Source organism: Asparagus officinalis, chromosome 4 (genome assembly GCF_001876935.1).
Source record: "Asparagus officinalis chromosome 4, Aspof.V1, whole genome shotgun sequence".
In the NCBI taxonomy this organism is placed as follows: domain Eukaryota; kingdom Viridiplantae; phylum Streptophyta; class Magnoliopsida; order Asparagales; family Asparagaceae; genus Asparagus; species Asparagus officinalis.
In genome coordinates, this window is record NC_033797.1 from 250615 (window position 1) to 275137 (window position 24523).

General features: G+C 34.8%; 2 protein-coding genes across 14 annotated transcripts in view; one reads left to right on the top strand and one right to left on the bottom strand.

Annotated features, from left to right (window-relative positions):
• The window catches only part of LOC109836271 (phosphoglycerate mutase-like protein 1), a 39165-nt gene continuing 16142 nt past the window's right edge, over positions 1501 to 24523 (bottom strand). For both annotated transcript variants that reach the window (XM_020404134.1, XM_020404135.1), the window contains exons 4-10: positions 10520 to 10599; positions 8398 to 8560; positions 7358 to 7432; positions 7145 to 7233; positions 6248 to 6367; positions 1964 to 2008; positions 1501 to 1858 (exon numbers count right to left, since the gene is read on the bottom strand). In XM_020404134.1, coding sequence (XP_020259723.1) covers positions 1741 to 1858; positions 1964 to 2008; positions 6248 to 6367; positions 7145 to 7233; positions 7358 to 7432; positions 8398 to 8560; positions 10520 to 10599 — 690 coding nt within the window. In that variant the 3' untranslated portion in view covers positions 1501 to 1740. The remainder of the gene's footprint in view (positions 1859 to 1963; positions 2009 to 6247; positions 6368 to 7144; positions 7234 to 7357; positions 7433 to 8397; positions 8561 to 10519; positions 10600 to 24523) is intronic.
• LOC109836272 (transcription factor PIF4-like) lies at positions 19891 to 23114 on the top strand. 12 transcript variants are annotated; one of them, XR_002245884.1, is made up of 6 exons: positions 19895 to 20489; positions 20580 to 20678; positions 20848 to 21192; positions 21413 to 21535; positions 21919 to 22009; positions 22105 to 23114. XR_002245884.1 is itself a non-coding variant. In XM_020404136.1 (3 exons), exons 1-3 carry the CDS (start codon positions 20118 to 20120, stop codon positions 20890 to 20892), a joined length of 516 nt encoding a protein of 171 aa, XP_020259725.1. In that variant the 5' UTR covers positions 19900 to 20117; the 3' UTR covers positions 20893 to 23114. The 12 variants fall into 12 exon arrangements, 1 of the variants encoding a protein (XP_020259725.1); XR_002245890.1 differs by having other exon boundaries at positions 19896 to 20284; positions 20399 to 20489; positions 21919 to 23114; XR_002245886.1 differs by having other exon boundaries at positions 19899 to 20489; positions 20848 to 20913; positions 21118 to 21192; positions 21919 to 23114.

Below are 24523 nucleotides of genomic sequence, written 5' to 3' on the forward strand. Positions count from 1 at the left end.
CTGTAGCGTCCGAGGCAATAGTTGCTTTGACTAGATGCGTATTTTCTTATTTAGTAAACAATAGATAAATTACGGTTGGATGCATTTTCGCCCAGTATCAGAGCAAGAAAGAGTTAAAAAGGGCTACCGATGCCTCTCTTTTTAAACTGCTGAAGCCTACTGTTCATTCAAGCCTTTTTACTGGGGTGCATAATACGTTGACTAAGCGTGTGCCCAAAACATCTTAAATTTCAAATCGGCTTAAATCAAATTTTTTGAGCGCACTCATGTCTTGTTATTGTTAGCAGTATCCAACATGCTGCATTGATTGTGCTTACCTATTCGATTTGAATCGGGATCTACTGAGGATAAATTTTCAAAACCAATCATTTTGTAAAAATATTCTCTAAAAACGATCTGTTTCAACTTTAATTACCAAAATCGACCCAGTTATAATATATTTTGGTGTTCCGACGGTCGACACTCCACTTGTATGCTCTCTTTCCTTATTTCATCCTCGTCTCATGCCTCTCGTCTTTCTTAAATTGGTTTCTAACAATTCCACCATCTAAATCCCTCTGCCATCAACATCTACCTTTTCCTGTCGTTCCTTTGATCTAAACTACCACCTTAGCATTTCCTGTCCATTTACCTTCTTCATCGCCGTTCTTGTTTGTAGCAGAGGTTGTGGGTTGTAATTTCTTTGAAGAGTCCAATGAACGCATGTCCCAAGGGAGCATGGGGCTGGTAGGTTTCCCTTCCCTTTATTATTAACCACTTCGATTGGATTAAAGGATTTTTGGGAAATATCGGTTCAAAGAAGCCTTATCGGATGGATAATTAATTATATGGTTTTTTTTAACGATGCATTAGACTTTCTTGGCTTGGTTAATAGGTATGTGAAAAAGAACTTGCTAGCGAGAATCTACAAAGATAGACAGAAAGTACAATTTTACCCTTTAGTTTAAATTTAAAAGGGATTTTTGGGAGCATCAAAGCAAATGCTCAATTCATATTATGTATAATATGTATAGGGTATTTTGTATATACGCCCCTTAAATCACGAGCATCTGCAAAACTATTCCAAATCCTCAATTTTGGGGGGAAAAAGAAGAAACATCAACTAAATCATCATACTTGCTGGATATGGTGAGAAAATATTTAATTATTTTCTTAATATGTTTACCTTACACAATTACAAATAAGTCTTCTCATATTTGACGATTTATTGACTTGGTGGTTATATTACCAAAGTCTATTATGATTCACGGAGTAATTCTACAAATGCTGAGGGCTCGGAAAGATTCGCAATTATGTCGTGATTTATGGCGTATATGGTGAGATTTCCATGTTGTCGCTCCAATTGCATTTTTATGTTTAACCTTTCGTACTAGTTAATTTCAGGCGCATTACATACAGTAGCATTTTTTTTTGTGGTGGTGGGTGGGGGAGCCTTCCTTGGTTGAGATCGCAACATATAGCTCAATGTGTCACTATGCCACCAATCCAGGAAAGAAGAAGAAGAAGAAGAAATGTGTCGTATATAAAAAATGGAGAGGCTCGTCCCGGAAACAGGTCAACAATAAGCCGATATCTACGACAAGGTTAAATCATAGAGAGATCTAATAACAGATTAGGTACTTTAACTAAACACAAATAAAATTTTATCCTTCCCCGAGGTGCTTGCAGGCATCTCATGAAACTGGAATAGAAGAGTAAACCTAAGAGAACCTTGCATGTCGAATAATAATATTACTATCATTACTTCGAACTGGCTTCCCCATCTGGAAGCTTGTCATCAGCATCTTCGCTGGGTACATCTGGTCCCTGCGGAATCTTTCCAGGATAATTGGTCACAGCGGGATCTGAACCAGCACCGCTGCAATGTTGTGGCATCAGAATGTAAACAAACCTTAGTTACAAGAATAATAATAATAGTAATAGTAATAATAGCTTGCTGAAATACATGAAAGACAACACGCACCTTCTGTCAATCAATACCATTGAACGGAGCTCGCAGTTAGCAAAGCTGTACAAACATTTAACAGAACCAGATGAGCAAAACTTACAATTACAATTTTTCATATAACATGATGCTTTGCGAATTGCTACTTGCAACAGTAAGCATAACAAATATAGCAGCCTCGACTCATGCAGGATCAGGATCACTACTAACATAGGCATAAGTAAAGCAAGGTAAGACTACAGTGCAACAACTGCTTTAATATATAATGTAAGAAATAGAACATAATCTTCTACTTATAGTAAATGATTAAGTTCAAAGAATAATGCAAAAAAAAAAACATTTCTTTCACGAACACTTCACGATACAGGAATATCATAGTCTGCCAACCAAGCACCCTGCAGCGTCTCATATCTCTATTTAGAGGAGAACTCATTCAGATAAAAACCAAATATGAACCAAACCATTCAGTTCCAGCCGTTCAGTTTTTGACCAAAATGGTTCATTTTGGTTCTAGATAACTTTTCAAGTCCGCATTTGGTTCGTTGTTCAGTTGAGGGGAGGGAAAAAGAAACTCAAACCAGACTAACTAAATCCTTTGATTTTTGCTATTTGCAGACTTTGGCTAGACCTGTAACTATCAGTGATTCAGTGGTCCATTAAATGAATAGTTGGTAGAGCCTAAACCTTACAGAGAATCTAGTCGTCCCAAAAAGATTTCACCTTATTTCCTCAATCTGGTTGTCCTCTTCTTTCCCTCCTATCTCTGCTGCTACCAAATTTGGGATCCATCACCTACCTCCAGCACTCGTTAGTCATTCCTCATGGCAAAGAACAATTAGGTGGCATTCATATGAGCAAAAAGAGCATGATCTCTTCAAAGTTCAAAGCATGATAAATCAGCAAGATTTCTTCTTCGAGCTTGGCTGACTATTACTAATGGGGAGCACAAGGTGATTTCCAACCTAAACTATCCAAAAACCATAAAACCGGTCATACAACAAGGAAATAACTGATGATAAGAAAAAAAAGGAGACTCTTAAAGGATTCAAGTCGTTCATTTTAAAGTTATATTTACTGTAATTTCTTGCATGATATGTTCATGGACTGCTCAATTTATTATATCAGTATCTTTTTCCCTTCAATCAATTCATTTTTTCCCCTTCAACTGTGTTTATTATGTTAGTTTATTGGTTTTTAAATTGGCCTGGTGTTGAAAATATAGGTAGTGACTTGATGCGTAACATAGAACTGAGATTGAGCTACAACTTCAAATTTGCACTTGGCCATCTTAGACTTTGGAGTTTGTTGAAACACAGAAATCTCATTGTCAACTCTAAGTCGGTTATATTGCCTCTTTTTTCGGTTTTATTTACCCATAAAAGCGGGAAATCAATCTGAATCTGAGACTGGTTCTTTTCTACTAGTTTCGCTTCATCTGAAACTATAATGCATTTGTGACATATCCTGCTTTAAGTATGGTTCAGTTACTCGACTGCAATGTGAAAAATAATGAAAATGTATAATGTATTGCTCTGCCTCTTGTTAGGTTAAAGGTACAATTGGCACACTTAGTTTTATGTTTCAACTTTCAACAAACTCCAAAGTCTAAAATTGCAAAATGCAAAAGTTTGAAATTGTAGCTCAATTTCAGTTCTATCTTAAGCATCAAGTCACCTATTTTTAACACCAAGCCACTTATGTTTTATGTTTTTTAAGGGAAAAATCCTTTTAGGCCCGAAAATGATATAGCAAATGTGACTAACTGCCAAGACTTAGTCAAGAAGTGCTTAGACCCCAAAATTAAAAAGTAAATGTGTTTAGCCCCCAATATACCTTGCCATGTCTATACCCATTCTACCCTCATTTAATGAGGTCACTTCCCCCATTTTCTCATTTAGTTGTGGTAACCTTTATATCCAAATAAAAAACAACCCTTCCCTCTTCTTTTTTATATGGGGGTTTATGCAAAATTTTATAGCAGGTTTATGCAAAAATTTAGGGGGTTATTTACAAAATTTGAAACTTTCTGAGAAATTTTCTACAATTTTTGGCGGGTTATTTGCAATTTCTGAAACTTTTTGGAGGGTCTTTTGCAACTTTTCAGGGTTATTTACAATTTTTGAAACTTTTTGTGGGATTTTCTGAAGTTTTTGGGGGTTATTTGCAAATTTTGGAACTTTGGGGGTTCTGTGATTTTTTGGGGGGTCATTTGGAATTTTTGAAACTTCCAAGGGGTTTTTTGAATTTTTTGAGGGTACATTTGCAATTACTGAAACTTTCTACGGCAGTTTCTGTAATTTTTAGGATTATTTGTAATTCCTAAAACTTTTTTGGGGGTATTCTTCATTTTTGGGAGGTTATTTGCAATTGCTGTAACTTTTAAAGGGCTAAACTTATTAATTAGTTGTTAAACTTATGAGTGAGTTGGTAAAATTATAAGTTAGTTTTTAAACATATGAGTTAGTTGTTAAATGTATGTGATAGTTGTTAAACTTATGAATTAGTTGTTAAATTCTAGAATTATATGTTAAGCTTATGATTAGTTATTAAACTTATTATATTCCAAATTATCCAAAATTAACTTCAATTTTATTAATTTAATAAATTTAACAACTAACTTATAAGTTTAACATCTAATAAGTGTTATAGCTTCAATTTCTGTAGCTTACAAGGGGTTAAATTTATTAGCTAGTTGCTAAACTTATTAGTTGACAAACTTATGAGTTAGTTTATAAATTTATGTGATAGTTGTTAAACTTTTGAGTTAGATGTTAAACTTATGTGATAGTTGTTAAGCAATTTTTTCTCTTTTTTAATTTAAAACAAATATAAAAATGTACATGATAATTTGTATAAATAGGAATACAATTGTTTTTGTGAGTTTTTTTATCATTTCTCTTTTGTGCTGGTGAAATTTTGTGCTCCTGGGTATGCTTAGGATAAAAGTGCGTACATAAAAGCCCTTCGGTAAATGAAATAAATGTTTAGTTAAAGGGAACATGATTTCAAATAATAATAAAAAAGTTTTTTAACAAAAAAAAAAATCAATTTTTATGCAAGACATACTAATTATTACTAATTAACATGATAAATGTCCAAATATATCATCACAAGTTCATATATCTTGTTCAAAATTTCACGTGCACAGTATTCTTCACAAATCTTTAAGTCATAATCACAAGGAAATCACGACTATGAAAACAGACATCAAGGCTAAACAAATAATGTATAAGTAATTATTGAAGTACATCAAGTCTTAAACAAAGCAAAAAAAGAAAAAAAAAATCTTAAGTCTCTGCTATAAATTATATTGCAATAACGCATGTTATATTGAAATAATGTGGGACTGTATTATACTAAAATACTGTACAGTTCATTATAGTATAGTGAAGTTACGATATGTTTGAGTTATTTTAAAATATCATGTAACATTTAAGGTTTTTTAAGTTGCATAACGTGAAATAACGAGTTTCGTAACACATTTTTTCCTTTCAAAATTACTCTAGCGTGAGAGTTGAACATGCTTCCTGGCAGTTTTGGTAGACTGTAGGATAAAGAAGAACCATACAACCATCTAAGACAAAATAAGTTAATATTACATGGGCCAATTCATGGTGGGAACTACTGTTCTTGCTGAAAATTAGGCTTACTTGTTCATGATGTGCTTAAAAAGACAAAAAGTCAGAAGATGTAAGACATGACGATCTGCTTAAAAAGACAAAAGTGGGAAGTTGTAGGACATGATGATCTTCCCTTTGAAAGTGTAATAGTGACAAGGAGATATCGCTCAAGGTTAGGCAGATATTGGTTCATTTTGATTTATTCTGATTGAAGTTATACATGTTTCTTTTTGTTGATGGCATATGATTAGTTGACAAGAATAGATAAATGTGATTTACAAAGTATAAAGATGGAGATTAGTACATTGAAAGTGGAACATAAGGAATGTAATTAAGCAAAAAAGTAAGGAGGAACAAGCATAGTTCAAATTAATGATAAAAAAAAATATCTTCTGTGATTGTTTTAGTTATATAGGAACAATTATTCATCAAGCTAGTAAGACTAACAAATGGGTGATTCATAGAATAAAAGTGAGATAGTCAGAGTAGAGATGGTCTTCTAGAGTTTATGCATTTTTAGAATACCAAAAAGTAGAGGAAATAAGCAGCTGATTGACAAATTAAAAAAGAAAACAAGTTTCACAAGCTAGATATAGTTTCAAAGATATAACACTTTGTGAAACAGAAGTCAAGTAGTGTTATCTGCAATGCACAATAAATAAAGATACACCATGGTGCTTACTGTTTGCCAACTTCATCCTTGATTAAAGGATGACAGTCATTCCCAAATTGTTGTAAGGTATGGAACAAAAATCCACTATGGGTAACAACTGCAATTTCCTTCTCTTTTCGTGTCCACAACCTGAAAGTAAAGTGTAACTCAAGTGATTTCATGTAAGATGTGCAATTTATTGTCAAGTACAATAAGACATGCAATACAAGATTTGGATGCACAATAACAAAAGCTTAAAATTCCATAAATTATATTTAACCACCAAGCCTTCTGACAACCGTTTTTGAATTAGTGTGAAAGGTTGTTTCAACCCACTACTACCAGGTACAAATATTCTACATTTCGCCATGGTTTCAGGGCAATTTTATTGGGTTAATTTATGTGCTGAGAGAAGGAATATACTTGTTATAGTTGGAAAATCTTCAATTTTAAACTCTTAAGTCAGAGGCTTTTATTCCGTGTCAAGGAAATCTAAGCAAATACCCAAACTTCTGGATCCAGAAACTCCTCTGTTCACTTTTATAGTTTTATTAAGACCCATTTCCTCTGTTAAATTAGAAAGCCTTGTATCCTTTTATATTGTTTCAACAGTTCATTACGGTCTAAACTTAGGTGGTCCAATTTAAATCCTAACACTACTAACTAGCCTCACGGGTCACAATTCACGGGTCACAATTCTTCATGTGGGACAATCTCAACTGAACACAACAAGGCATCAGCCAGATAATCAAAGCAGAGTATTCAATTCCAAAGACTTTGCTTCATACACTAAGTTCACTTGTTCATAAGCTGAAGATTTTTTATACGTCATGACGGGTCGATAGTTGATGTTCTTTAGACCCCCCCCCTCCGGGCCCCTCCATATGATGATGTGTGGAAAAATGTCAATTACAGAAAAGCTTTTACCAATTAATAAACTTCATTCCTCTAGCTGCAAGTTCATCGTTTCCTTCTCTTATATCAGCTTTCCACAAAAGATCTTCATCATTTTCTATCTGAAGACAAGGACAAAATTATTCACGAGTTACATGAAGATAGAAGTTTTCAATGCATCCTGATGTGATTTGTAATCAAGACAGATAAATGTTGTTACTTCACAGAATCACTGATGATACGCACCAGAGAAAAATCAATTGCTGGAAACAGAGGCTGATATTGACTTATGCTTCTACGTTTATCACAAGGATGGACTCCCTGCAGAGGGAAATATCATACTTTATTGTGCAAAGCAAGTCAAAGGCAGTGTATCATTTTCAAGGGAAGGGGCAAAAAAAACTAAATTGTAAACATCACAATATCTATCAGTCATAGTTAGCTCAAGTTTTTTATAGGCTTAATGTATCTTAATGATGAGGAACAGAAACACAATTACCGTTGTCCAACTTTTTTCCTCAGGATGGCACTAGCTGTAAAGCACAAGATGAAGGTCTCAGATTTACATAAATAACAAGTTTTTATGACTGACTGTTATCCTGAACAAAACCCTCTACAAGTTGGTGCCAGTTCCTAGAATGAAACCCTCCACAAGTTGGTGCCAGTTCCTAAACAACTCAGCTATTGGAAAGGGGGGGCCTCAATAGTAAATATTGAAGACCCAAAGGATGGTAAACAAAAGTCATGAAAGCAATCCTCCAATTCCTCCCATGTTCCGAACTAGAAAAAAGTCTACAATAATTTGTAAGATGACAGTATTTACTGCTATATCTATGAGGCAGAAAATAGGCAAGTGCTGGATGAAAGTGAAATAAGAGAAACTCCTCCTAAATGCAGTATCACTAAGGAACAGCTCGTCAACATCCATCAGCTCATATGCAAGCATACAGTCACGAAGTGTGCATGCGTCTGGCTGCGCGCGTGCTAGAGCGCGCAAAGAAAAGAAAAGATCTAGAAACTTCTCAATAATCCTTACTTACAAATTTACATATCGACATGAAACTTATAAACTTAAGAAGTGGATTAGTATACACACAAATCATGCACCACATGAGTTTCAACATCAAGAAGCAAATGGCAGGAGAAATACGAATACCATATGTTGTCATTTGATTTGCTAATGGAAATTATAAGAAGATTGAACAAAATGGAATGAGGGAAACAACTACAGATCGCTTTGGCCATCTGGATTTATAAAATTAATAAATAAAAGTATATGGAGATACCAAATGCTCTCGGCAGTATTCAACTGCTATAAAAGGTGGACAATCTAAACTTGAAATTGCAGAACGTCCACTATTCCCGACATTTTCCACCATCAAGGGAGGCACCTTCATTCCGTCGATGAGTTTGTCACCTCCAAAGACTCCAACAGCAGTTTGCATAGTTCTGCAATATATGTGATAAGCAGAATTAGCATCACTTGCAATTTCCCTCGTAAATTACCTTAACTGATAAAACTCATAAAGAATAGAAAATAACCACTTGTGAAACCTAATTTAGGATAGATATATTTCTAAGGTTAAAGGTCTGACTTTGACTTATATTCCCAGTGTACATCTTCGGTTGTTTCAGACGAATAGTCTGAATGTTTAAGCAACCCCTCTATCAAAGTTTTGATCATGTTGTATCCAGTAGGAGATTTTTTTTTTTTAAAATAGGCCACTTTTGACAAATATTTAGCAAATCCGACCGTTTTGCTAAATATTTAGCAAAACCAACCTTTTTTTGGCCAGCTCACGAAAGCTGGCTAAAAAAAGATCGGTTTTGTTGAATGTGGTTTTCGAAACACACAGGACTAGTAGTCACGTGCGTTTAGTGGCCGCTAATCAGCTACTAAATAAAAATAAAAAAAACCCACGTGACTGTTTTTTTAGTTTTCTCACTTTTTTCGGGTACTGTGAGAAATAGAGGGGCTCAGAAACTTGGACAGCCCATCTATGGAGTGGGCTCCACGTGATTTGAGTGGTGTAGCATACTAACATTTACAAAACAAAATTTCAAAGATAGTTTCATTAACTGCTAGTGTGCTACATGTGATGAGAGTGGGCCCCATGTGATGAGAGTGATGTGAGATACAGACGGGGTTTAGAAACAAGGAGAGCCCATCTATGGAGTGGATCCCACGTGATGAGAGTGATGTTCATTGCGTCAACTTTTGGGTTCATCTGTAACGTGTAATTATTCTTGTTTTTAGGCAAACTCACTTTCTGAACCCACGGGACTAGTAGTCCCGTGAGTTTTTTGATTTTTGTTTACTGGCTCATTAGCAGGCACTAAACACACGGGACTATTAGTCCCGTGTGTTGCGAAAATCACATTCATTAAAACCGACCTCTTTTTGGTCAGCTTTGATGAGCTGACCAAAAAGATGTCGGTTTTGCTAAATATTTAGCAAAAGTGGGTTGTTTTTAAAAAATCTCCTTTCCAGTATGGCAATATACCAATCCTCACTCAACGGGAATCTATTTTAGTAAGACTCAATAATCTGATTCTAGAACATCTGTTTATTACATAATATGTATACTAAATAATTTTTTTACACGTATCCACGTGACAGTCAGTGTGATATAAAAAAGTACGAGTGCAGTGATAGAGATCAAGGAAAGAAGTGAAGAAGTGAAATGTTTAAGCTTAGTTAATTTGTTTGATTATAGGCAGTAATAGCTGGGCTTCTTTATTGATAACTTTGTTACTTTAGTAAGAGGAGAGAGTTAAAACAGAACTAGTGCAACATCATCATGAAAGGAAAATTATTGTACACTTTTAAAAGGATAACTAACTAATCTAATTGGTGTGATGAAGAATCCAATCTTTGTGAAATCTCAGGCATACACACATATAGGTGTAAAACTCATTCATTAAACCAAAATTCTCAAAGGATAGATTGTAACCATGAATGTTTCAAAGAGTTGTGTTGGTCAATCTCTCCCAACACCAAAAAAAGAAAGAAAGAGGGAACACGTGAGGGCACACATATAGATATTACTCTACTTCTTAAATAATGATAAAGATTATGAAGCTTGCAACTAAAAATATAATGATTTACAAATCAAAGGTTTGTGGTCACTGGTCACAGTCTCTTGAAGCATCTGAAATGAAAATTTAAAACGAGGTTCAGCATATCCTCACCCTCTGTTGAAGATGGAATTATCATAAATAAAAATTCTTGAAAAAATGAAAGTAATCTCCAGCAAATTATAGGAAAATTATATTTACGTATATCATGGCAACAAAAAATTTCATATGAAGAGCATACTCTTGTATGCACTTAAAGTGCAAATAAGAAAGTACAAAATAGCAAAGCAATTTAATTAACAATTTAAATAGCTCAATTTTTTGCTATACCTTAAAAGAGGCGAGGTAATCACCAACTCAATCTTCTTTGCAAGCCCACTTGCATTAACATGCTTTCGCAAATTATCAACCTGTCCGGGTGCACATAGTTTTTGTTAGGCATACATCTTTTATATATATATATATATATATCATTCTCATACACTCATTCTCATGGTCCCCACTTAAAAACAATCACCCATATATAAGGAATATGGATATGCTTGGTACTAAGCACAAGTATGGCGCGAGGTGGAGGAATCTCAACGATAAATGTGAGTGAGACTAGTTAGATGGAAAGTACATATCCATGTGACACATTTTCTCTTTATACTTTATAACCTTAGATGTAGAGATTAGATGCATCCGGTGGCGGAGCCAGGATTTTCCTTCAAAGGGGGCCAATATACAATCATTGTCTTATGCATCAACCAAAAACCGATTGTCACTATGTAGAAATAACTTTCATAACGTAACTAGATGAAAGAAGAACCTAAAGTAAAAGTTTTACAAAAAAAATATTTCCATAAATACTTAAATCATTACAATATATTCACTCATCGTCAAATCAGTACTTCAATCTTCTAAAATGTCCTTTTTTTTAAATGTATCAATTATAGTTGGCAATTATTATTTTGAAGACTAGATAAGTTCATATTATGCGATAGATTATACTATTAAACTTATTTCAAACGGTGGAAATGAAGAAATGAAACAATTTTAACTATTAAATTTATAATATAGTTACAGAAGTATATGGACACAGAAAATTCATTTAACATATCTATTAATTAATGTAAAAGTTTAGGAAATTAGAAGAACCCAATTTCATTGTTCCATCACAAAATTATAAAACCACATGAAAATATAAATCCTATTTAGAATTTCTACTATTAGATACAAGAACATAGGGAAATTGAAACCCCATTTTTCCTATTATACTTGATGGTGCATATACATAGGAATTTTTCGATCTTTGTTCCCTAAATATTGTAAGTGATTTAAAATTAGTCTCTCTACTTACAGACTAGTTGAAATTGAGAGAATGTTTTTGTTATCTTTAGCAGTTTTGAATGTAATAGCAGACTTAGCAGTTAAATCATATCCTTTCAAATCCAAACCTTGAAAAAACTTTACTAGAGTACAAGTCAGGAAAGATTATATTAGATTTAACACTAATGATTTTGAGCCTTATTTTGGTAGGTTTTAATGTTGATTTTGATTGATTTGAAAATTATCCTTCCCTAATTAACCACTACCCAACAGTGGTTAACAATTTGGATGATAAATTTAACAAACGATAATTTTAAGCACTTCAAATAAACTAATTACAACATATTAGAGTTGGGGAACTAATTTCAAATATGAGAGATTTGGGGGATTAATTTCAAGCATGAACTTTTGGGAACAATTTCAAATTTGGAAGATTTGAGGAGCCATATGAATTTGTTCTATATCTCTACTTGCATTGTTAACAAAAAGTCGGGGAGCCCTGGCCTCCTAGCTCCGCCACAACATCCACCTCACTATCAAGCACCAACTTTGTGCTTAGTAGCAAGCATACTCATTATTCTCTTTCTGTGTATATATAGAAAGGAATATAGGTGTGTTTGGTACTAATCACCAAATTTAGTGCGTGGTGGTAATGAGGCTACTTCTCATCCACTTATTTAACGGAAGAGTAATCAAATGAGGAAATTATTAAATGGTCACCTTTAAATGAGTGGATGAGAAGTGGTCACATCATTCCGCAACATCAATTTTGTGCTTGGTATATTCATCTGGGTGTGTGTGAAATGGGTATGCTTGATACCAAGCACAAACTTGGTGCTTGGTGGTGATGGATACTTCTCGTCAATGCATTTAAAGATGTCTTTTAAAAATGGTTTACACTTAATTTATTCCCTCATTAAATAAGTGGATGAAGAGTAGCCACATCACTAGCGAGCATCAATTTTGTGCTTGGTATCTCAAGCATACCCATTATTCACACACACACACACATATATATATATGATATCCTTGGTACCAAGGACCAATTTTGATCCTTAGTTGTAAAGTGACTCATTCTCATTCACTCATTTTCAAGGAGATAACCATTTTTAAATGAGGACCATTCAAATAAGTGGATTAGAATAAATCACCTCACTACCAAGAATCAAGTTTCCTTGGAATCAAAGATACTTTATATATATATACACACACATACATACTAGTGTGCTAATACCAACAACACACACACACACACACACACACACACACATATATATATATATATATATATATATATATATATATATTTATATATTGTTGGTATTAGCACACTAGTATTAGTATTGGGTTATTGGGTTTAGGCCCATTAACCTATTACCCATATGTGTTGTGTACTCTTATATATAGACCCTTTTCAGATGAATAAATATATGCAATTCTGATTTACCATCTTCAACATGATATCAGAGCCAGCACCCTCCAAACCACTAGTATTAGCATTGGGTTATCGGGTTTAGGCCCATTAACCTATTACACATGTGTTGTGTACTCTTATATATAGACCCTTTTCAGATGAATACAAATATGCAATTCTGATTTATCATCTCCAACATGGTATCAGAGCTATCACCCTCCAAACCCTAACCCTAGTTTCCATTCCTAAAAAAAACAGAAGATCGGATTGATCGATCGAAGATCTGATCAGTGAAGAAGAAGTCGCAGAACCCCAGATCGTCGTCGCCGACCGCTCTTCACTGCGCGCCGAACTCTCTTCTTCACTCGCGACGCGCCCTCTTTCGCCGCTTCTGTGCTTGCTGCCGTCGTCCTCGTCTTCCTCTGAGATCATCGCTGCCATCCCTTGGAACCAAACCCCTTCTTCACTCTGCGCGCACCTTCATCCCTCAGAACCTTAAGGCTCCTCCTCTTAAGCCTTCAACCGCCAATGAAGAATACTTTTCTTCAGTTTGATCTGATCTGAACAGTGACAAAAAAAAATTACGACTCTGACCTTGCTCTCAACTATGCCTATGTATTGATTTCCAATGGTTCTACTTCTCTGATTAAGATTATTCTGCTTCGCTACTACTGTACTATCGTGATCTGTAGCAATGTCTGACATCTCTTCTGCTGCCACTACTGCTGCTGCTGCTGAGATTTTTGCACCCAAAGTTATCTTGAGAACCACTGCGAAGTTAAATAGCACTAACTATCTCATTTGGGCACAAGCCTTCCGCATCTTTATTGATGCTCAGAACAAATTGGCTCATCTTCTGGCCCCACCTCCTGCTTCTACAGATCCTACGTATCCTGCATGTCTCTCTGCTGACTGTTGTGTGATGACTTAGCTTCTTAACAGCATTGAAACGCAGATCAGTAGCAGTGTTATGTTCTTGATCACTGCTAAGGAGATGTGGAATAATTTTAAAATTATGTACGACAATGAGAAGAATGCATCTCGTGTGTTGAAGCTCTATGAGCGACTTTTTTTACTTCAACAGGGCGATCAGTCAGTGCCTGAGTATTTTGGTGAGCTGAAATGTCTGATCGATGAATTAGAGATGCATCAGCCCGCCATTACGGATGCACCGATGCTGTTGGGATATCGTAAGGACCTAGCAATGTCTAAGTTCTTGTCAGGTCTGAGTCCTACTTTACAGTCTCAGGTATGTGGCCAGATGCTAGGAGGAGATACTATTCCTTCCTTGGTTGCTACATTCTCCAAAGTTATGCAGGTTTCTACTGTAGTTACTACTGCATCACCCACATCGTCTCCTCCGTCACTTGATCACTCTGCTACGTTCTCCGGTCGTGGCAGAGGTCGAGGTCATGGTCGGGGACGTGGTTGCGATACAGGGGGGACGAGGTTCTTTTGATGGGAGACAGATTGACTCAGATAAAAGTTCATGTTAGTGCAGACACTGTGGAAGGACTAATCATATATATGAGAAGTGCTGGAAAAAATTTGGTCATCCTGCATGAGCCTAGATGGTTGATATTACTTCTACCTCTGTTGTTTCTCCTGCGAGTACTTCAGCTCCTTCCACAATTCAGATTTTTTAGGCTGAGTATGACCGGTTGCGTCAACTTGAGTGCTCTCAGAGCAGTCATTCTACTATTCATGCATCCTCTTCAGGTATTGATGCTTACATTGCATCTCCTCACAGACTATGGGTATTAGATTCCGGTACCTCATCTCATATGACGGGTATAAAAGATCACTTTGTATCTTTAAATCTTTCTGACAAGTTTCCATCTGTCTGTATTACTGATGGTACATACTCTCTAGTTCTTGGTGATGGAGTAGTCCATGCTACTTTATCGTTGACCCTTACTGATGTTCTATATGTTCCTAAGTTTCCTGTTAGTTTACTGTCTATCAGTAAGTTTACCAAACACAATAACTCTGAAGTAATGTTTTTTCCTTCTTATTGTGTTTTTCAGGACCTAACGACTGGGATGAAGATTGGTTCGGGGCATAAGAGAGGAGACATGTACTATTTGGACGACAATGTGTCCGCTACTGGTCTTGTTGTAGATAAGTCTGATCATTCTTTACTGTGGCATTGGCGCCTTGGTCATCCTTCGTTATCGAAGCTTCAGTCTGTCATTTCTATCTGGTCTTATGTTTCTTCTTTAGGTTGTGAGTCTTGTGAACTGGGTAAGCACCATCGTGCTACTTATAAGAGTCGTGTTGATAAACGCAACAGTTCTGTGTTTGAGTTAGTCCATTCTAATATTTGGGATCCTTATCGTATACCTTCGGTGGAAGGTTTCAGATATTTTATTATCTTTGTTGATGATTTCTCTCGCATAACTTGGCTTTATATGTTAAAAGAGAGGTCTGAGGTTTAAATTGTTATTGAAATGTTTTACAATGAAATAAAGAATTAATTTTCTACTTTTATTCGTATTCTTCATACTGATAATGCTTTGGAATACATGAAAAATGATGTCACTCGTTTTTGTGCAAATATTGGTATTCTTCATCAGACTTCATGCTCTCACACTTCTCAACAAAATGGGGTTGCTGAAAGAAAGCATAGACGTATTTTAGATGTTGCTAGAACTTTGATGATACATATGAATGTTCTCAAGTATTTGTGGTCTGATGTTGTTCTTAGTGCATGTTTCTTGATCAATAAGATGCCCTCGTCTATTCTTAATGGTAAAATATCGTTCACCTACCTCTATCCTGAGAAACAGATTTTTTTGTGGTTCCTCGTGTCTTTAGTTGTACTTGTTTTGTTCAGGATTTGTCTCTGGGACTGGATAAACTATCTCCATGATCTATTAAGTGTGTCTTTATGGGGTATTCGTGTACTCAAAAAGGTTATCGTTGTTTTAATCCATCCACCAGGAGGTATTTTGTGTCCGCTGATATTATATTTTTGAGTCTGTTCCATACTTCTCTTCGGTTGTTTCATCTCCAACTATCAATCCATGTGTTCCTCTACCATCTATTACTCCTACTATTTCATTATCTGCTTCAATTCCTTCTACTGATGTATCTTCTCCAGGATTACAGGGTGACTCTATTGTGCTATCTGCACCACCGCCACTACTGACGTATTCTCATCGTACAAAAGGTCTTGTCCCTCTCTCTGCTCCAGCCGAACAGTCATCTCTGATTGTCAGTCTGCCTCATACTAATACTTCTATTATTTTTGATCCGAATATTCCTATTGCTCATCAAAAAGGTAAACGTTATTGTACTAATCATCCTATATCTGATTTTGTTTCCTATGACTGTCTTACTCCATCTTCTTGTCAGTTTGCTTTGTCCTTGTCCTCTATATCTATACCCACGTCATATGAGGAGGCTATGTTAGTTCCCGCTTGGAAATAAGTCATGGATGAGGAGATGGATACACTTGTTTCTAGAGAGACTTGGGATCTTGTTCCTTTTCCTACAGGTGCTACTGTAGTTAGCTATCGGTGGGTATATACCCTAAAGTATCACACAGATGATTCTGTTGATCGCTATAAAGCTTATCTTGTTGCTAAGGGTTATACTCAAACTTATGGGGTCAACTATTTTGAGACGTTCTCCCCAATTACCCGTCTCAATTCTATTCGACTTCTTTTCTCTATGGCTGTTAATCTGGACTGGACCATGTTTCAGCTGGATGTTAAGAATGCTTTTCTGTATGGTGACTTACAGGAGGAGGTCTATATGGAGCAACCTCCGGAATATGTTGCTCAGGGAGAAAATACTATCTGTAGGTTTAAAAAGGTGATTTATGATCTCAAAGTTCACAGGCATGGTTTGAGAAATTTAATACTGCTATATCTGGTGTCGGTTTTTAAACGGTGTCGGTTTTAAACAGTGTTAGTCAAATCACTCAGTCTTTATTTAACACACTATATCCGATTTGGTGATTCTGGCCGTATATGTTGATGATATCCTGCTGACTGGGAGTGACCTTACTGTCTTAGCAGAGACTAAGGAATACCTTTCACGTTATTTTGTGATCAAAGATATGAGAAAACCAAAATTATTTTTTTGGGATTGAGATTGCATATCAAAAGCACGGTTTACTTCTATCTCAAAGAAAATATGTATTGGACATGTTAGAAGAAATGAGTCTTTTGGGGTGTAAGCCAGCAAACACTCCAATGGAGGTGAACATGGATTTGTGGTGTGATAATAGTCTTCTCCTAGATGATGCAGATCGATATAGGAGATTGATTGGCAAGTTGATATACCTTATTGTGACCAGCCCTAATATTAGGTTTATGCATCAACCTAGAGAGGTTCACTAGACAGCTACTTTGAGGATTTTAGCTTATGTTAAAACTTAAAAGCTGTCCTGAAAAAAAATTATTATATAAAAAACATGGACATTTACACATCTTTATTTTTTTATGCAGGGGTATGCGGGAGACATAGGAGATAAGAAGTTTATTTCTGAATTTTGCACTTTTATTGGAGGAAATTTGGTAACTTGGAGGAGCAAGAAACAAGAAACAAGACATGGTATCTCGAACTAGTGCGGAGGCAGAATACAGAGCTATGGCTCACACTGTATGTGAGATGATGTGGTTGCAGAAACTGTTGACAGAGCTTGGTTTTGCTCAGTCTGAATCTATGTTTATGTATTGTGATAACTAGTCAACTATCTATATTGTAAAGAATCCAGTGTTTCATGAGAGAACTAAACACATTGAGGTTGATTGTAATTTTGTCAGAGATACTTGGGAAAAGAAAGTGATTTCTCTTCAGTTCACTCTGTCTTCAGAACAGTTAGTTGATATTCTCACCAAAGCTACCTCACCTAAGGTATTTTTCAATTTGTGTAACAAACTGGGCATGATTGATATATATGCTCCGCTTGAGGTGGAGTGTTGGTATTAGCACACTAGTATTAGTATTAGGTTATCAGGTTAGGCCCATTAACCTATTACCCATATGTGTTGTATACTCTTATATATAAACCTTTTCAGATGAAAAAATATATGCAATTCTGATTTACCATCTTCAACATGTTCAGATGAAAAAATATATGCAATTCTGATTTACCATCTTCAACATATATATATATATATAGAGAGAGAGAGAGAGAGTAAAGCTCCTATAAACTTAAGTGGATAGAAACTTTTTTCCTTTGATTTTGCTTTGAGATTCGTGCTAGATATAAAGAGTATCTTTGAAATGTGTACATTGATTATATCACGTCAAATAAAATCCATGGATAAAAAAAAGTTGTTGGACATGAAACTCCTATCCATAGAAGTCTAAAGGACTTTTACTACACATACATACACACGCACGCACGCACATATATATACATACTACACACACATATATATGGGAAAAGTGTTCATAAGATGACACCTTAGATTTGATCTAAGGAAGCGCCTCTTGATTCATGAATTAGACTATTTCAATTGATGATCCGCTCCATTCATCATGATTTAAATATCTCAAAATATCTATAAAATAAAATTATGACGATATATACTTTTAACACATATTTTTCATCGTCTCTTTAGTTATATAGTCGTAAAACCGTTAATTTAACAATCACTTTATGAACGAGTAAGTATAATTTAATATGTCTAATTGTTTCTTTGTATACAATCCAAAACATATAAATCAAAATGAATAGTGGACCGAGTAATTTGATAGCATATAATATAGTTTTGAATGTGCTACCTTAGATTTAACGTAACGTGTCACCTTATAAACAACCATACACACATACACACTCCCTTCAAAAGTGGGAGTTTGGGAAAAACTTTTGTCCTATCTTAATTAATTTAATTATTAGGTATACGCTTTAATTATCCTATCCTAATTAATATGTATATAAGCTTAGATTTGATTTAAGTATGTTTAAAATCTACTTTCCTTTATAACTAAAGGAAAACTTAATGATGAACAGTAAAATTTCTTATTATCCACGTATTCTATCAATTTCCCTCAATGGTTTCTTTTTTGCTCGCAACTTCCCCACACTATCTTCAGCCACGTTTTGCAGTTGCCTCAACTTCCCCACAACCCTAGCCCTAAAATCCCTCTAAACTCGCTAACATCCATTCATGGATCCCAAACCCATCTATCTCGGGAGCGCCGGCGGTGGCAATGCCGACGAGTTCACGATCACTCGCTCCTCCCGACGCTACTCGCTTCTCTCGCCTCTAATCGCATGGTTCTCGATGTCTGCAATCAATCACTCATCTTATCTTTTTAACTCTTTAGGTTTTTTTTACAAACGATCGAAGATCCCTCCCCACCCCCCCAGTCTACGAATGATCTGCGTCGCAACGTCAGGATTGGATGAGGAAGAAAGCTTATCGTCGCACTCGATTCGACGTAGCAGACATGTTTGAAGACTGAAGAGGAAAAGCCGAGCAAACACTTTATTGTCCCTTGTCCAAAAGTATGAAAGCGGCTCCCATTTACAAGTTTTCAATCTTTGCCTATTAAAATTCTCTTCCCATCCTCGAAATCAGTGATGGAAGAATGATGCTAGAAATTCTCGCTCGCTCTTCTTCAATTAGTTAAATAGGTAATATTCAAAATTGTAATTGACTGTGTGAATTTTGATCAATTGTTATTACCTTTAATTTCTATTTTCTCTGATTTTTTAAACACGGTTCTTGGACAATGCTTCATATATCTCAATCCAGCCACAGACAGCCGAAGGCGGAGCGATTGATGATTCATCTGAATCTCTCATTGATGCTAGAAGGCGTTGATCCATTCCTATTGTTAATTTTTTTTTTTGTAAAATTTATCTTAAATAATTGGGAGTAGTTTGCTTATTTTGATCTAATATCATTTTTGCTTATTTATTGGGAAATAAAAATATAAAACACGAAAGAAGGAATATTAACTTTTGATGAATTGTTCTGTGATTTGTTTCAATAGACATTTTTTGCTCGACGGATGAAATGCTTTCGATGAAATTACTCGATCAAAATATATGGACATTATAACAACTTATTTTTTGCGAAAAGAATAATCGATCACATTTTTTGCGAAAGAAGGAAGTATTAATGCTTTCGATTATCCATTAGAGAAAGAATTGTGCTCAGAATTACTCGATGAAATGCCTATGGAAGATGCTATTGATGCTAATAAACCGAACAAAGAAGTCATCAGATATGCACAATGCCTCCACCTAAGTCTCAAACTACACATTTAGGTAATTTTTCTCACTTCTCGAGGCCAATCAGGGGCGATGTGGGAGAATCATCATCTATCAAGACAGTAGGATCGAGCACTTGTGGGAGTAACCAAGTTCCAAATCAAGGTGATGTGAGCAACAATTTGAGCAGGTGTGTATTTGAAAAAGGGTCAAAAGGCAAAGGACCGATGATTTCGGTTCAAGGAGTTCACGCAAATACATTTGATACTACTATGACTTCTTCATCCGGTGGGCCTGGTTGTAGTTTTGGGAGGACAACAGGGAAGCAGAGTATGAGCAATCAGAACAACAAGAGGAAGGGGAGAGATGCAGAGGAATCTGAATGCCATAGCGAGGTTGGCTATGAAAATTTATGTGTAATTTATATAGAATTTTCGTTTTATCAGTCTATTGATAACTAAATCTTTAACTTGCAAATTTTGTAGGAGGCTGAATATGAATCGATTGAGGCTAAAAAGCACACTCAACAGTCTACATCCACCAGAAAAAGTCGTGCTGCTGAAGTTCATAATCTATCGGAGTGGGTAATATCTATTGTTGTTTGTTGCCTTGAATTCGACACTTCGGTTTCTTTTGTATTGTGCTATTGCCTTGCATTCGATACTTAGGTTTATTTTGTATTGTGCTCTGACTATCAGTTCCTTTAGGTTTCTTTTGTATTGTGCTCTAACTATCAGTTCCTTTTGACTACAGAGAAGAAGAGACAGAATTAATGAGAAGATGAGAGCATTGCAATAACTCCTTCCTCATTGCAACAAGGTAAAGTAAACATGAAAATTTTATGTTTTCCTTATGAAATTGTCTTTTCCATTTTGATATAATTAATATGTTCAATGACAAGTTGCATTATTCTCTGATATCAATGCTCTAAAGTTGCATTATTTCTCACCCCTTATCTTTGCAAGTTGCATTATTTCTCTGATATCAAGTTGCATTGTTTCTCACTCCTTACTTAATTACAAGACTAGAAGGGACAGGAGACTAGCACAAATAGTATTGCTTCCATATTTTTGCGTGGTCACGTCGACTTGAACACAGGTAAGTGTTGTGGTCCTATGTTGTGCCGTGAACTTGTAGCCTTTAGTCTTTCCAATCTTTTGAAGTTGAATATTGGATAATTTTCTTGGAGTGCAATGACAGTAATGTTAAACCTGTAGCAGTTAAATTGAACCAACTCTGCTATGATAAATTCGACGTAAGTCTATAAAATCTTTCATGGAGTTTTGTTTATTGAAATTGTTGATTGTTTTCTGTGCAGAGCAAAGCTTGACAAGCATGACAGACTCTTGGAATTTGTTCGAAAACTCAAGTCTTCATGTGTTGAAACGGTGGAGTCAGGCAAAATGACTAAGGATCTTGCCCTTCTTGTCCATGGTCCTAAGTTAGTATTCTCATTCCGTGTTCTTTACTTATCTTATACATCAACGGTTCATGAATCACAATATATGAGTCAACATGATTTGTTCAATATTCGATAATCAAAATTCACTATAACTTCAATCTTCTGTGATAAATTGATTGTAGTCTCAGACTTCATCACCTTTATAATTGCTAGAATAATCTGATAATTCTAGGTAGTTTTTCATTAATCCTTTAATAAATTTCTTTCTTCGCATTGTAGCAACTTGTGGCTCAATAAATACGGTTAACAAGTCTTAATAACTGACTAATAGCATTTCCTCATTTTGCTTTTACATATTGTTTATATTGCGTTTTTGCTTTTTTGATTATCTGTATTATCTTTTCTTTTAATATGGTATCAAGAGAGTTTTACCTAAGCATAGAGGAATTTATTGATGCTGTTGCGCAAAACCTGAAAGATAAGATTCAAGTGGCAACGACAACGGTTGTATAGGTATGTTCAATTCTATGTTTTATCTACAAATGCAAAATGTTTTCAATGAGTAGGTAGGATATAGTTTCTAAGTGGTATAATCGTTTCACTTGCAGATATTAGTTGTTTGCATGTCAATTTTGTTCGAATGGCACAAACAGTAATAGTGAATCAGTGACCCAATTGAGGTCTTAGTGACACGAGGATGAAGCTAAGGACTTACCAATAATAACAGATACTAACAAGCAGAAGAAGCTGTATAAATATTTATAATCAATAATTTTGGTACATATACACAATGTTATACACAATTATTAATGTGAACGATATAGATTTTGAATTGTGGATAATTGTTGTATTCTTGCCGGAATATTTTCCTGTGAGTCATCACAAGCAGTCACTTGGTTGGGATTGGGCAGAGAAAGCATGCTGATGCTTATCTTTAGGACTATCCACTAAGTAAAACACAACTACCAACTTATCCATGTTGTGAATGGTGGTGGCACGTATCGTATATTGTACATTTGAACATTCACTTGATCAATGTATCGAAGATTTTTATGTGTATAATTGTGTTCTTATCCCCAAAATTTTGGGATAAAGTCTTTGTTGTAGTTGTTAAATGTAATTGCAATAGATTTGATCTTTTTTATTTGTATATGTAAAACATTTGATGTTTTATTCAAAAATTTCTACATGTTTACAGGAGCATATATCAGATCATATATCACAGTTGTCAGGTTAAATGCCAGGTTCAATGATTAACCCATAATGTTGAACTACACAACTATATACATTACTTGAAGGGATAAATAAGCAAGAGATTTAACTATCTGTGTTAAGAGTTTTAATTATCTATGTTTCTATGTTTAAATATGGTCTTCAAGTATATGATGAATTACAAACAAATACCTATCTGCATATCCTCATTAGTTATATATGATGGACTTCAAATATGTTTAAGATAAATTTATCGTGACAAAACAATATCCTCATTGGTTATATATGATGGACTTCAAGTATGTTTAAGATAAATTTATCGCGACAAAACAAAAATGAGATGAGGAAAAATTGCGCACAAAAAAATCTGTAAAGATGCCGTGCTTAGCACGGGATGAATACTAGTTATATTAAGTTATAAATAATTATTCAACATTTACTTTCAACCACTTCTCCAAAAATTACAAAATAGATAATTTCAGAACTTACAAAATATATTTGCTAGAGAAAAAATAAATAAAGATTTAAAATTTTGACAATCTAAAGACTTGAATTTGGTACCTGATAATTGAAAAAAAGAACTATTTATCTTAGTATTTGCTTCTTATATTTAAATTTAAAAATAAAGATTATAGATGATATTATGAAATATGCTCACCTCCTAAACTACTTTCATAATTAAGATGAAAAATAACAATTTTGCATGAGTGACCAAGCTAGAAAATGTCTAGAATTCATAGAATTTGTACAACTCGTAAGAATGCCCCTAAAATTACATATAACCCCATTTAAAAACTCTATTTAAATACTAAAAATTACAAATAACCCCTAAAAACATGGAAATTAAAAACAATTACATAAAAATCTAAACATTGCAAAAAAACCTTGGAAAATATGAAATTGTGAACGAGCCTCTTAAAATATAAAAATTACAAACAAACCCTTAATATTTTTAAAATTACAATAACCATCTGAAAACTTCAACAATTACAAATATTAATACTTTCTTTATAATGCAAGAATTACACACAATCTCCTAAAAGATCTAAAAATTACAAAAAGGGCCTTCAAAAGTTACTAGGGTTAAATGACAAAACTTAAAACTTATTGGGGGTTCTCTATTAAAATTTAGTGGGAGTATTTTGGTCATTTGACAGCACATGAATTAACGATGTTACTTTGGAGGGTTTTCTACCAACATTTATTGAGGATTTAGTGAGTTTCAAAGATATTTGTGGTTTGGTGTCAAGCGCCTCAAACCCTTCGGGATTTAGTGAAAGCTCACTCATATATTTTCCAATTTTTATAGAGGATAAATAGACGGTTATAGAAAAAATATAAATTGAATATAATCAAAGTATTTGACCACATGCAATGGACATGCATTCCAACTAATATACATGTATCTATGTGCGTGTGTAGAGGGAGAGAGGAGAGAGAGTTGAGCTATTAGTAGAATCCAACATATGGATACTATAACCCAATTTTTAAATTTGGAATATAAAAATGAAAATCCAAATCAAATGGATGTGACCTACTACATATGAAGTATCTAAACATGAAGATTTCAACATCATTAACCCATGTATAGTATATCGTCAACATCAATGTTTTTGAATTTTCATATAGTTGCTTAAATTTTCACCCCTTAATATATGATTCAAAACACATTAAAATCTTTTACAATTTTATTTCTAAGTAGTTCATGTATAGCATATCACACTTACAAGCTAAGTTGCATGGAAACCGGTACAAGTATAGGTATGGGCAGTGTTTTAAATGACGGTCGCCATGGCGGACATGGCGACCACCATG